A 14,373-nucleotide genomic window follows, 5' to 3' on the forward strand; every position below is an offset into this window, starting at 1 on the left:
TCAGTCTGAGGGAAGGCGATTACCGGATCATTTGATCACTAGGCTCCTTTCCTTGTCAACACCTCTGCTAAGTGTCTATTCTCACTGAGCCTCTTCTGAGAGTAACTGGGGTTAGGGTGGTTTTTCTTCTGTTGAATTTTTGTGTAAAGCAGTTCTCTCTGCCCCGTGCTGCTGCATCCTGGGCCGGTGGCAACCTTTTTTGTGGTTTCAGTGGCTCTATCCTTGCTAGGCCAACTACCTAGATACGCCACATTCTAAGGGCCTTTGGGTGGCAGGGAGGAAAAGCTGTGGGAAGAGGAGCGAAGACTGCTCTCTGCAGATGAGCCCTGTGATCTTCACCACTGCAAGGTGAGGACAGGCCAGAGAACACTATGACAGGATCCCTTGGACACAGGACCTGAGCTGGCTGGGCTCCAGATAGACCCACCACTCTAGTAGAAGCTTCCAGCCTGCTCCACAGCAAGCAGGGTCAACTCCTGATGATTCTCCTAAGTGCGTATCTTGCCACATCATCCAATTTGGCACAATTTGCCTGTCAGGTCCCACATCGTTCTTATTTTCTTTAATCACGTCATCGCAAACTAGCAAAGAAGATTTGGAAACCAAACCATTTAACTATATTCTCCCAAACCAGAAAGTATATAGACCATAATGAAACCATACAAAATGCTTGGGGAAGGCAAATTGCCACCACTTCCCAAATCAGACATTTCCTTGCTGGCTTCCTTACTGGTTTAAAGTGAATTTTTGGAGCAGACATATTCGTTTTTAAAAAGGCCAGCACCAAAAACACCTGCCAAGGTGATTCGTAAATTATGAGCTATTATTTTTAAAAGACTCTTAGTAACAAACGTAACTCTGGATTATGCACCATTTTGGATTTCCTGTATTTTTTGCTCTCTATCCTTCATAACATAGTCTATAAAATGCACTGAATTCTCAAGTAATTGAAAGATAACCTATCATGCACTCCCTTTACACTTGTCTAAATCTTTCCAGTAAATACACCTTGTCTTAAAATGGTAAGCTCCTTGAGAGGCCACAGCATCTGAAGTGTTTCTTCATCTTCCACAATGCCTAGCTTAGGGTCTTATATGATAGAGCCTTTAGTAGCCATTTAATAAGTTTGTTCAACTAAATTTGACTTTTCTATGAATTCTTAAAATGTGCGTGATGGGCTGGCATTGTAGGGAAACTGCTCACAAGTCTTTCTCCGTTTATAAAAGCCACTCAAAACCTCCTCTATGGTAGTGGTCTTCAGGGGCTCTTGAGGTTAGACCAGGAGAACTGGTGAAAGTGGAAGTGGGGCTCTGGCTGGGGGTCACTTTATCCCCATATCTGAGGATGTGCAATGGGTCCCTTTCTTGATGATGGCTCTAATGACCCCCACACATTGTCCCTCTTGCCTTTGGACTAGACGCTTGGTGGTTCAGCAAATAATGGCAATGGAGGAGAGATGACTGCACCCCAGCCAGGCGACCCTCCCAACAGCCCCCGCCCCCAACATGCATACAACTCAAGCAGAGGAGGGCATCTGGGGATGTAAGTCATCCACAAAAAATAGGATATCTTACCTGTCCGAGAAAGGAGCTCAGAAAGCAGGTGGGAAACAAACAAGAGAAAGACACATTTTACGTAGTGACCAATCGCTTTGAGAGTGTCACCTCCTGCCTGGGCCACCAGCAGCAGCATACCTCGGGAGGACATAGCATGCAAGACAAGGGCCCTGCTATGAGGAGTGGTGTGCACCCTGAACCACCAGGCTCCCACAAGCTTATCAGTGACTAAATCAAAACAGGGTCATATTTTAAACTCTACACAGGCACTGAGAGACTCCACCTCCCATATTTCCCGCCAGTATTTTGAGCCCCCTTTACATTAGATTTGAGGTTCCAGTGGGAGAGTCTGAAGTTGGCAGTGGGAGAAATGTGATGGGTTAAGACAGAATGCAGTTCTAAGTCCTGGGGGTCCTGTGTGTGTCACTCACAGGGATGCTACTGTCCACATGTAAATCACTGGGCTTTAGCCAGGAAGACGTGTGTCCACTCCAACTTAGTCTAAAGTGATAATATGGGAAAACCAAGTGGCAGAGAGGTTTGAACAATGTCACACAGGTAGCTCATGGCAGAGGGGGATTAGAAGTCACATAAGCCGATGCCCATACTCTCAAGCTTTCTCTACACCATAATGGCTAAAATAAAATTGCAGATGCCCCCCAAATTGCCAAAGTATGAGGCTTCAATTTACTTTCCAACACATCCTAATGTTCCAAACCAGGCCATGGGGGAGGAACATGAGGGGAATCATGCTCTCCCCATTGTCGGCCGACTGTTCCAGTACTGTGAGTAAATACACACAGGAAGACAACTCTGGGCTCTCATATGCAGAAGCTAACTCACACTCCACTCATGCATGCTCAACACCACTGCAAAAGAAGCTCATCACTATTTCCAGAGCGGGCCAGAGCTCCCATGCAGCATAAACATACCTGCCATTTAGATCCGCAGCCCTTTTCTGTATCTAGTTGACATGTTGTGATAATCTAGAAAGGGGCACCTTCAGCTTAGCTTCCAACTGTCACAGTCATCTTCACCTTATTCCACACCTTGCCAGTGCACAAGGTTGTTATAGGACAAACGAAACAGAGAGGTGACCTTGCTTCTCTGGAGTCCCAGAGTCTCCCCATCAAACTGACTTAAACAACGAGCAAAACAGTATTGAGTAAGCCACTCATTTGTGTTTTAGTCACTTGCTAAAAAGAGCACCAACCACTGAAAATAATATTTGGTCTTTATTCTTAAGAAATGCACATAGGGCCGGGCGCCGTGGCTCAAGCCTGTAATCCCAGCACTTTGGGAGGCCGAGGCAGATGGATCACAAGGTCAAGAGATAGAGACCATCCTGGTCAGCATGGTGAAACCCTGTCTCTACTAAAAATACAAAAAATTAACTGGGCATGGTGGCGTGTGCCTGTAATCCCAGCTACTCAGGAGGCTGAGGCAGGAGAATTGCCTGAACCCAGGAGGTGGAGGTTGCGGTGAGCCGAGATCGCGCCATTGTACTCCAGCCTGGGTAACAAGAGTGAAACTCTGTCTCAAAAAAAAAAAAAAAAAAAAAAAAAAAAAAAAAAAAAGAAATGCACATAGAAGTACTTAGGTGTAAAAGGACATAGTGCTTATGACTTACCTTCAAATAGTCAGAGAAAAAATTAAGTATACACACACACATAGGGCAGGGAGTAGGGGGAAGGGAACTGATAAAGCAAATGGGATCCAAGGTTAATAGGAAAATTTGCATACAGGGCATACGGGTGTTCTTTGTATTGATTTTATTTTTGCAACTTTGGAGACGGAGTCTCACTCTGTCACTGAGGCTGCAGTGCAGTGGCGTGACCTTGGCTCACTGCAACCTGTCTCTTGGGTTCAAGCGATTCTCCTGCCTCAGCCTCCTGAGTAGCTGAGATTACAGGTGCCTACCACCATGCCCGGGTAATTTTTATATTTTGAGTAGAGATGGGCGTTTCACCAAGTCGGTCCAGCTGGTCTTGAACTCCTGACCTCAAATGATCCGCCTGCCTTGGCCACCCAAAGTGCTGGAATCACAGGCCTGAGCCACTGCCCCCAGCCTCTTACTGCAACTTTTATGAATTTGAATTTCTGAAGAAAATGTGAAAAAATATATAAACCTTAAAAAACTAAACCAAAACAAATATATTTGCTGACAGAAATTAGGTTGATAAAGGAGAAGAAAAGGAAGAGTATTCAGGGAGGACAGAGGTTTCCAGGGCTGGAGGGGTTGGGGTAGACAGTGTCAACACAGAAAAGTGATGAAAATAAAGATAGAAGGGACAGACAGCGCCTCTACAATATGTTTACTGTATTATTCCTTCTCTCTGGGTATTCTCAATCAGGGCTTGCCACTGGTAAATGGCAAGTTACAAACAATCTTTACACATTTTAATCTTGCTTGCAGTAGCCTCCACTCATCTTTCAAAGGTCACCTAGTTGGGAAGTGGAATCATGTGCCTTGTGACATCAACTGCGCTCAGAATGTTTATCGTCTGGACAACCCAGCCAGCCTCTCCAGAGCAGGTGTGTGATCTCTGTACCCTGCAGTGGTCAGAACATGGAGAACTTCTCACTCCTCAGCATCTCTGGACCTCAAATCTCTTCCTCTGCCCTGAGTGCCTTTCCCAACATTATGTCCTCTCGTGCCACCAGCCTGTCAGGTAAATTCTGGTGCCACCAGGGCCACAAAGATGTGGGGGTTTTTTGAAGCTTATAATTGAGTACTCTACCAGATCATGTTATAGGACCAAGATTTAGTGAGAAAGTCAAATTACATATGGGGAGAAAATAACTTTTCAAAATGCTGCATTTGTGGTAAGTAGTTCCTGCTGTATATTCATTCTTAGTAAGGAAAGAAAGGGGGAAACGTTGTTTTTTGTTTTTTGTTTTGTTTTGTTTTGTTTTGTTTTTTGAGATGGAGTTTCGCTCCTGTTACCCAGGCTGGAGTGAAACAATGCAATCTCAGTTCACTGCAACCTCTGCCTCCTGGGTTCAAGCAATTCTTCTGCCTCAGCCTCCAGTTATCATCAAGTTTTTCCCCCTAGAGTGCATGGAATCTCGAGGTGGCAGTATGTCTACATAGAGTAGAAACTAGTTTTAGCTCTGTTTTGACAATCTTGGAGAGGATTTGGAGTAGCAAACCATGAGAAGTCTAAGCGGCAGGGTAAACTGATGAGCACATCATGGAATGAGGGTGGACACCCTGAGGACTCCCTGTTCAAAATACGGTCTCAGACCTACAACGTCTGCATTGTCTGGGAGCTTGTTAGAAATGCAGGATCTCAGGCTCCCACCCCAGACCCACTGAATCAGTACCCGTGCTATTAACAAGATCCCCAGGGGAGGCTGGGCGCGGTGGCTCAAGCCTGTAATCCTAGCACTTTGGGAAGCCGAGGTGGGTGGATCACGAGGTCAAGAGATCGAGAACAACCTTGCCAACATGGTGAAACCCCGTCTCTACTAAAAATATAAAAAATTAGCTGGGCATGGTGGCGTGTGCCTATAATCCCAGCTACTCAGGAGGCTGAGGCAGGAGAATTGCCTGAACCCAGGATGCGGAGGTTGTGGTGAGCCGAGATCACACCATTGCGCTCCAGCCTGGGTAACGAGAGCGAAACTCCATCTCAAAAAAAAAAAAAAAAAAAAAAAAAAAAAATCCCCAGGCGAACAGTCAAATGGAGACATACCACCTGGTGGAGGTGGCCTCCTAAGCATCCATCTGTCTACATACATGACATCTATAAATTTATCCCCCAAACTGAACACAGCTGCTTTTCTGGGATTTGAGGCAGGTCAGCTTTTTGTCCAAGTGTTAGCAGCTACTCCAGGGTGTGCCATGCAGTGATGGCCCACGGGAGCCCTGACTGTGGGTATGAGATGTTTCAACTGGACAATCCTCAAAGGGGGCATGCAACATTGCTCTGCAGCTGGTGACTCTGGGTGTCAGGATGCCCAGGAGACTGTCAATGCAGAGTGAAGTCATCCATGTGATGAGATGCAGGAGGGTCAGGTGAGGGGCAGGCCAAGCAGAGATGTGTCGTCTGGGCCACATCATAAATCCCATTTTCCAGAGAATCTTTCTGAGGCCTGAAATGGCCCCATTCGGAATTCCTCAGGATGTCATCCAGAATAGCTCTAGCTGCTTGAGTTTGAGAGGTCACTGTTCTGTTTCAGCTTTGAGATGCCTTAAAGTACAGAGGATGAGCCTCTAGGTGTGCCTGGTTGGGGGGGAAGTCCCAAGAAGTGGAATCTCATCCTTGCTTAGCTCACCAGAGTGTTTATTCTGTAACGCAGACATTGCAAAGACAACGGTGCCCACGGAGGCATCCAGCCCAGCGCAGGCCCTGCCACCCCAGTACCAAAGCATCACTGTCCAGCAAGGGGTGCAAAATACAGTGCTCTCACCAGGTGAGACCTTCTCTGACTCTGGGTGGGAATGTGTGGGAAGCTAAGGATGAACAGGGGCTGATTCCCTAAGGGAGATGAGGTGTCTGGAAGCCAGAGCCCCATGTACAGCTTGTCACCTGCATCCTCCTCTCTGGCCCTTCTTCCTTCGGTAGACACCGCAGGCCTGGGGCTCTCGCCTTGCCTCCCCTCTCCTGTGCAAGAGCAGCTTCTGGCTGAGAGGGCCGTAGAGGGATCAGGATGGGCAGTGAGGCTGAAAAAAGGGTCACTGCCATGGGCGGCGAAAAGAGGAACTGTGGGAGGCGGATGGTCTGTCTGTCTGCTGGGTCACCTGCGTCTATCCTGAGAGGACTCAGTGGACACGGTGTCTCCAGGAAAGGAAGGACTTGACAAATACCAAGGCTTACTAACTAAAAGCAGCCGCCTCTCTCACCCCACAATCCGCCGGCCATTTGTACCATAGAAAAAGAATGCAGCAAGAAGGAATGCCCTGAGCTGCCCTCCCCAGTCTTGCGTCTGCTCTCAGACCTGCAATCCTGGTGGGGTGGAAGTAACGGAGGTCATGCCTGATGTCTGCTTCTTGACTTTCTGCTGGCATCCTTGGCTCCCCTGCCCCCAGTCTGCTTTCAGACATGGTCCTTTCCTTTGCAGACTACAGCTTCGGGGACAGCCAGCACGGGGAGCAGCTGAGGCGGAACTGCATCATCTACAGGCCCTGGTTCTCCCCCTACAGCTACTTCGTGTGTGCAGACAGAGAGCGCCACCTGGAGGCCTACAACTTCCCAGAGGAGCAGCAGGATGAGGGCAAGTGGGACCACGGCCTTTCTGAGGACATGGCTGAGAGCAACTGTTCGTCCTCTTCCTCCACAGAGAACACTTGCCCCCGAGAAGTCACCAAGAAATTCAGACATGGCCTGGACTCCATCACATCCCAGGACATCCTAATGGCTTCCAGGTGGCACTCAGCACAGCAGAATGGCTACAAGTGCGTGGCCTGCTGCCGCATGTACCCCACCCTGGACTTCCTCAAGAGCCACATCAGGAGGGGCTTCAGGGAGGGCTTCAGCTGCAAAGTGTACTACCGCAAACTCAAAGCCCTCTGGAGCAAGGAGCAGAAGGCCCTGCTGGGAGACAGGCTCTCCTTAGGCAGCTGCCAGGCCTTCAAGTAGTCCTGCTGAACACCTTAGGCAACTTGGCAGTGAAGCCGACTTATGTCTCTAGAGAGATGCCAATAAAGCTAGTCACAGCCTTCTGTCCAGTCTGAGGTCACGTCATAGCGCCTGCTGTCCTTCCCAGAACCCGGCTCCCATCCCTTTTAGTTAATGGTTGCCTAGTAACACCAGACACACTCCCTCCCCTTCTCTTTCTCGCTTTTAAAAATAAACGCAATACCTAAAGTTTGGGAATATCCTCTAAGGCAGAGGTTCTCAAAGAGAGGTGTCCAGCCAGCAGTACTAGCATCCCTGGGAACTCTCTGGCCCTCCTCAGACCTACTGAATCAGAAACTGTGGGGCTCGGGCTGGCATGTCTGTGTTCTAACCTGCCCTCCAGGTGACTGATACAGCTCAGCTGTGAGAACCACTGTGTTAGGGTCCTGGCCTCTGCCTGGTTCTTATGTGGTCAGTCCTTTTCCACCCTGGGGAGAAGGTTTTGGATGCCCTCTCCTGTTTGCATGGGGAAGAATCTCTGCCATTTTAAAGGCTTCTTTGATGGTAGATCTTCTGAGGGGTGGAATCACTTTTGACCCAGGAGACATCTTTTCATGGCTGCTTTGAGCCAGGTCAAAATGGGCAGGTAAACATAGGAACCTATTGCTTCCTGTTACCAAGTAATGTGCCCAGTGGGCAGCCCTGTCTCTTCCTCTATTTCTGAGTGAACTTCCCAGCCCATCTGACCCAGAAAGACAAATAAGCATCAGCGATGCATCAAGGACACCTATCTTGACTGTAAGGTGGTTTTTAGAAAGCACCAAATGCTTCCTGGTGGTCCTTTCAAGCCTCATTTACCTCTTTCTTCACCTGTCTGATGACTCAGTGGCCCCTCCACTGCAGTGGGCACTGCCTTGCAGGAACCCTGGCACAAACCCTCCCCTAGTCTTTGCCTCTCTCAGAGCTTGGCCAGCAGGTGGCGTGGAGGGTTCTCCCTCACCTCGCAATGGCTTCTCCTCCTGAGTCTTACTCTATGGCTTAGCAGAGCTGCTCTGGTTATCAGTGTGCTGCTAAAACTCTCATTCACGGTTCTCTGGTTCCCCACAGTGTGGGAGGGAGGCTGGGCTCGATCCCCATCGTATCATATGCCGTGAGACCACTCCAGCCCTGTGCCCTCATGCTTCTCGCCCCATTCTGTTTACCAACCCAACCCAGCCTGCATCCCAGAGTCCACTTGACTGCTGGGCTGGGAGCCAGGACAAGGTCAGAACCCGTCCAGTCCAGGGTGTGGGGGTCTCCATGCAGCCCTGACATCATTCCCAGGACCCTGTGCCCTGAAAGGGCAAATGAGAGGCTCTGGGCAATCTTCTTAGTCCTCACTCTGAGCTACTGTTGTCTCCTGTCCTTCGTCAACTCCACGCCCCCTCCTCTATGGCATCTGTACAACATGCCCAGGACATGTCATGAGAGGGAAAACAAGCAGGCCACGGACTGAGCCAAGGTGCCACGGTACATGCCCATCCTGCCTGGCAGGTGCTCATGGTTAGTGTCTTCTCCATAAAGACGAGGCATTTTCCATATTCCACATTTAATGTACTATCAGTGTAACCCCAGGCATTTTCTCAGTATGGAGCTAAGTTTTAGCAGAGCAGAAAAAAGCACCCAGCACTGAACAGAGCATGAGCAACACGGGTGCAGGTGGGAGGAAGCTCCCTGAAAGGTAAATTGTGCTGTATCCTGGGTCACTGCCAGGCACCCTCTACCGGGTACTTTTAAATGCAATCTCATTTACTCTCCACGGTAGCTTTGTGTGGTTTATACTATCCCCATTTTACAGATGGGATACAAAGCTCAGCTCAGTTTACTCAGGCAGAAAAGAACAAAGGGCATGTGAACCCAGTTGATCTAATTTTTCCAAGTTTCTCTCTAGCCTGGGCCTGACAAAGAATCAGGCCTAATACATCCTCTGCCTGCAAAATAGCTAAAAGTTCCAGCCAAAGTGACCTGGCTTCTGTAAAGTCTGTTCTGTGCGATCCCACAGCTCCACATTCCTCAAACAATCCCTTGTTTACCAGCCTCTCCGCCCTTTCATTTCTACACCTTGCAGAGAAGCCTACATTCTCATGAGTCAGGACTTCTCTGCTGAGCTGTGTCTCAGTGATACATAATCCTCCCAGGTAGGTATGGGGAGGAGCCTATTCTGTCTCCAATATGAACATTTCTGGAACGGACCTATTCAAACTTCTACCAACTACAGACATTCAGTCATAAAGTCAGTGAAATAGTATAATCTTTTTTTTTTTTTCCCTCTTGAGACAGGGTCTCGCTCTATTGCCCAGGCTGGAGTACAGTGATGTGATCTTGACTCACTGCAACCTCTGCCTCCCAGGCTGAAGCCATCCTCCCACCTCAGCCTACAAAGCAGCCTGGACCACAGCCACTCACCACCATACCCGGCTAATTTTCATGTTTTTTTTTTTTTTGTAGATGGTGTTTCCCTGTGTTCCCCAGGCTGGTTTAAACTCCTGAGCTAGAGCAATCCGCCTGCCTTGGCCTCCCAAAATGCTGGGATTACAGGCATGAGCTGTATAATCTTAATTATACAATTATACAGTGATTTTGGCAAGTATCTATGATGTAGTAATTTTTCAATCACTCAAAACTTGATGCTGGCCAGGCGTGGTGGCTCACACCTGTAATCCCAGCACTTTGTGAGGCCAAGGCGGGAAAATCACTTGAACTCAAGAGCCTGGCCAACATGGTGAAATCTGTCTCTACAAAAACAAAAACAAAAACAAAAACAAAAATTATCTGGGTGTGGTGGCACACAACTGTAGTCTGAGCTACTTGGGAGGCTGAGGTGGGAGAATCACAGAGCCCAGGGAGGTCAAGACTGCAGTGAGCCATAATCATGCACTGCAGGCTGGGGGACAGAGTGAGACTCTGCTTTAAAATTTTAATCCCAAAACCAAAAAACAAACTGGCTGCTACTACCTGCATATTCTAGTATTTGGAGTCTGAAAAAAACTGGGATCAGCAGAGTCAGCAAAAACGGGTGTAGACAAGAGTTTCCCAACCTCATTTGAGGCTGGATGATTCTTTGTTGTGGTAAGCTGTCATGTGCATTGTAGGACATTGATCAGCATCCCTGGCTTCACTCACTACATGCCAGTAGCTTTGTGACAACCAAAAACATCTCTAGACATTGTCAGATGTCCCCTGGTGAGGCAAAATCATCCCTAGTTAAGAACCACTGATAACATCTGATCCTGCAGGTCTCATCTATAGAAAGCGTAAATGAAGTCACCATCTTCCTTTCCTCCTTCAGGGAACCTGTCCTTCCTCAATCCCACGCCCTTGGGAACCATGTCACAGAGCTGATGCCACTTGGCTTGGGAAGTGGGCTAGAAGTGAGGGGGAGAAAAGGAGCAGGTGGAATAGAGGCAGCAAGAAAAGACAATGGAAAAGCTTTTAGAAATAAGAAAGGTTTATTTAGCAAAAGCCACTAGACTAGTGACAACATCCAGGGAGTAAGTGCACTTACATTAACAGAATCTTTTCCCAGAGAGTTGATCCAACAGAGTTAATGACACAACAGTTTTAGGGAGTAGAGGGCTAGCAGGTAGAGGGTTAGGAGGAAGCAGTCAAGCAAAGAGTAAATAAAAGGAATACAACTCCTAAACAAGATCAGTTGAGAGAAACGAGGCTAGGAAGAGGTTTTACAGAGAGAGCATTGATATAAGCAGGAATATAAGGAATATAATTTTAAATCCCATATACAGTTCATCCAGTGCGGAGAAATTCTTTCCTGGCTCCATAACTGTGGGAGCCTCCTGTGTACGAGAGTCTGCTGGCACCTGGAGCAGGCTGGGACAGGCACCAATAAGGTCAGCACCCCTGGTGTCCATTTGTCCTCCATATAGGGCAGAGTAGAAGGATGAAAAAGAGGAAGGCAGAGTCGAGTTAGCAGAGCAAGAAGCAAGGAGGGAGGAGGACAGGGTGACATCATTGGGAAATCAGGTCTGCCACGTTCCCTTTCCTGCCCAGTCGGCCCTGATGGAGGGTCGGTGGCTGGTGATCCTTCAAGGCTCCTAGTTCTGTCTTTTGTCTCCCATCTCCACACACTAAGAGTGCACTGATTTAGGTCACACTAGGGAGGATGCCAATACACAAACTAGTCCTCCAGGGAGGGCCTGAACTGGGGAAAAGACGGGGCCCAGGCACGAAGAAACCACCATGGAACACCCCAAGGGCAAGAGTCTTGAATGGGTCCCAAAGTCAGCAACACAGATAACTGGTTTCTCCAATTCTTTAATCTCTCCATTTCCTTTCTTCTATCCCATCTCAAGCTTTTATAGCCCATTTAGAAACTACCTTCCTCACCCTCCCTGTCCACATCCCATACAAGCCTTCTCCACCTACATTCCACACACCTAATCCATTGGCCTCTGGCTTTATCCTCAGCTCCTGCTTGCGTCCAGAAAACAGACTTTTCACTCCTCTGGATGTTCAAAATCTTAATAACCTAAACGGTCTCAGACCCAAGGAACCCTGGGTTAGATTTCATAAGCTAGGTAGGCTCAGCCACACTGGATTCCTGACAGCTGCTCATTTAGTTTCGTGGATCTCACTTTCCTAGTTCTTCCTTCTCCATGTACCTGCACCTATTTCCAACGGCAAATTAGATCAAAACGAAACAAACAGAACCATGCCTCCCCAACTAAATGCACGTTAGAAAACACAAATCTGTTGTTGATTCAAATACCCTGGAGATCCCCACTCTTTTCTGTCTGGTCACAATCCTACGTATATGTATACGCCTTTCTTCACACATGGATATATAAACGTAAGTGTGTATACAAACACACACACACGCACACACACACACACACACACACCACCCTATCCTATTTCTGCTGACACCCTGATGCACCAAGGAGGGCTAACATAAAACTGCATTTATTTCCTTTAATTTGGACTTTCTGGGCTACAAGAAATCCAACTGGGGCCACTAGGAGAGGGCTGCACTTTTATTTATGTAAATTCTAGAGCAAAGCTAGGGTCGATGAACTCCATTTTGGGGCAATCATATCCTTACTGACTGACCCTCCGGTAATACTGCAGTTTGCATCTGTAGCTTGTTGTCTAGGATAACGACTTAATTCCCTGAACATATGACTCTAGAAGGTCTCAGCAATCTCTTCAGGCATTTGAAAATCTGTTAACAGCCACTTCTGGCCTTACGGGAACAAAGGAGCTTTTCCTCAATGCCCCAGCCAGCCTGTTAAGGAGTGGTGATCCCTAGGCAACGCCTAGATCGTAAAAGAGAAGACGACTGCACATGGCACTTTTGACAGGTGTGCTCAAGGCACGCACCCAGAGAGATGGGCCAGGGGTGACACGGCTGTGGTCCCTGACCCAAGTGGCAGTGATTCTGAAGAGTGGACAAACACAGTCTCACAGTCTCAGCTAACAGCCTGCATTCACTTTTTTTTTTTCCTTTTTTTTTTTTCTTTCTTTCTTTCTTTTTTTTTTTTTTTTGCAGTAAAAACTAACCACCACTGCCCAGTGGAGGAGACAGGTTGAGAGGTAAGGCTGGGGGCTCTGGTCCTCTGGGGCTTTCAGAGAGGTAAAGTGCTGCAAAAGCTTCCGCTGGACAGGACACAGGGGAGGTGAGGGGCACTTCCCAGCCTCCATTTAGATGGGCTGGGCTACAGGCAGGAGGTGGGCAGGGCAGCACTTTCAAAACAAGAATCAGATCTAAGTGACTGGGAGCAGCAAACAAGCTATCCTCCCCCTGGGCTCTCACCCCAAGGGCCTGAACCATGTTAAAGCTTCAAGGCTTCCTTTGAAGCAACATTCATTGTCCGGCTGGAGAAAATGTTGGATTCAGTTCCTCTAAAAGCTTATCCGCTGTGACACATTCCAAATCCATGCTCACACTACAAGGACTAGCCTGGCTTTTGCAGCCCAGAGCACTCAATCTCTACAACCTCAGCAAGGGCCTGGAGAAGGAATTCCTCTCATAAAGGTCGGGGAAGGGTTAGGCAACTCACAGCATCCTGATATCCAGAAACAAAGTACCTGAGAAGGTACGCATGGCTTCCCTTCATGGTCGGGACCATGGAGACGGGGAGAGTGAGGGGGTACGGGGACATCGCGGACAAAGCGGGGGAGCCTGAGGATGTAGCAGGTAGGGACAGGTCCTCCAGCAGCCTGGCGGTCCTGGAGAGAGACCCTCTCCTGAAGCCATGCGCTCTGGAAGGCCCTGCCCCCACCACCCTCTAGTCACAAGTAGAAGAGGAGCTGATTCACCTCTGAGAATCCGATTTTTTTCCCCCACTTTATCCTCCAAAGCAGAATCGCAAATCCTTTCCTGAAACCTGACACTCTCTCGGGCCCTGGCTGGCATTCTCCTCAGCAGCGCACATTCGCTGGGCATCCCCTACCCGGGCAGCAGCCAGACATGGCCCCTCCAGCCACGCCGCCGCCTCCATCTCCTGGCCCCTGGCACCTACACGGCGATCTCATCGTCCAGGCCGTCGCCCAGCTCCTGCCTCTGCAGGACATTCAGCAGGCGCGGCAGCTCCTCCTGGGACCACGAGTCGCGCTCCTCGCTCTCGTCCGTGTTGGACTCGTACTCCGAGGCGATGCCTGACTCTCGGAACTTGATGAGCTCCAGCCCGCCCAGGAGCGCCTCGCCCTGCACCGGGGGCGGGGTGTCCTCGGGCGGGAGAAAGCGAAAGCACTCCAGCTTAACCAAGCAGTCGCGCCTACCTAAGGGGCTGCCCGCAGGGTGGGCAAAGTCAGCCAAGCCTGCGCCCAGCGGCGGCGAGTGCAGGTCCTCCGGCTTAGGGGTTGTGGGGTCACAAAGCACAGGCAGAGCTCCGGAGCGGAAGGTGATCTCCAGCAAGCTGTCCTGGGAGCCCACTGCATGGGAGACAAGAGACAGAAGAGGGGCCACGTTAGACAAGATTGTTGATTTGGGATGCCTGCCTTCTGACAGCCGTGCCTCTGCAAAAGCCCTTCCCAGACCAGCTTAGCAGCAACTTCCCGAGGACGAGGACGGGGAAGGGGGGGTTGCATCTCTCAACACTTCACCCCTCCCTTCTGCCCCCACATGGCTCCAGACACCCTTGCTGGAGGGGAGGAGCTTTGGGACGTGGTAAAGGCGGCGACATGAGAACCACTTGATGGTTCTGGGAGCCACTGAAGGGTCTGAGTAGGGTTGTGGTAGGAAAAAGGTACCAACT

General features: G+C 49.2%; 2 protein-coding genes across 9 annotated transcripts in view; one reads left to right on the top strand and one right to left on the bottom strand.

Moving 5' to 3' along the window:
- LOC101044371 (uncharacterized protein C1orf226) overlaps positions 1 to 14,373 on the bottom strand; it is a 317,762-nt gene that overhangs the window by 6,559 nt on the left and 296,830 nt on the right. For 7 of the 8 annotated variants that reach the window (XM_074390240.1, XM_003943383.4, XM_010331245.3 and 4 more), the window contains one exon: positions 13,898 to 14,050. In XM_074390240.1, coding sequence (XP_074246341.1) covers positions 13,898 to 14,050 — 153 coding nt within the window. Of the gene's footprint in view, positions 1 to 1,574; positions 13,634 to 13,897; positions 14,051 to 14,373 lie in introns of those variants that run through there. The other variant, XM_074390243.1, reaches the window with a different exon arrangement.
- On the top strand, positions 4,126 to 7,193 carry SPATA46 (spermatogenesis associated 46). Its single transcript, XM_003943385.3, is given in 4 exon segments — positions 4,126 to 4,228; positions 5,862 to 5,975; positions 6,624 to 7,135; positions 7,137 to 7,193. Coding segments are annotated over 4 exon segments (786 nt in total).

The sequence above is a fragment of the Saimiri boliviensis genome, chromosome 19 (assembly GCF_048565385.1).
Source record: "Saimiri boliviensis isolate mSaiBol1 chromosome 19, mSaiBol1.pri, whole genome shotgun sequence".
NCBI lineage: Eukaryota > Metazoa > Chordata > Mammalia > Primates > Cebidae > Saimiri > Saimiri boliviensis.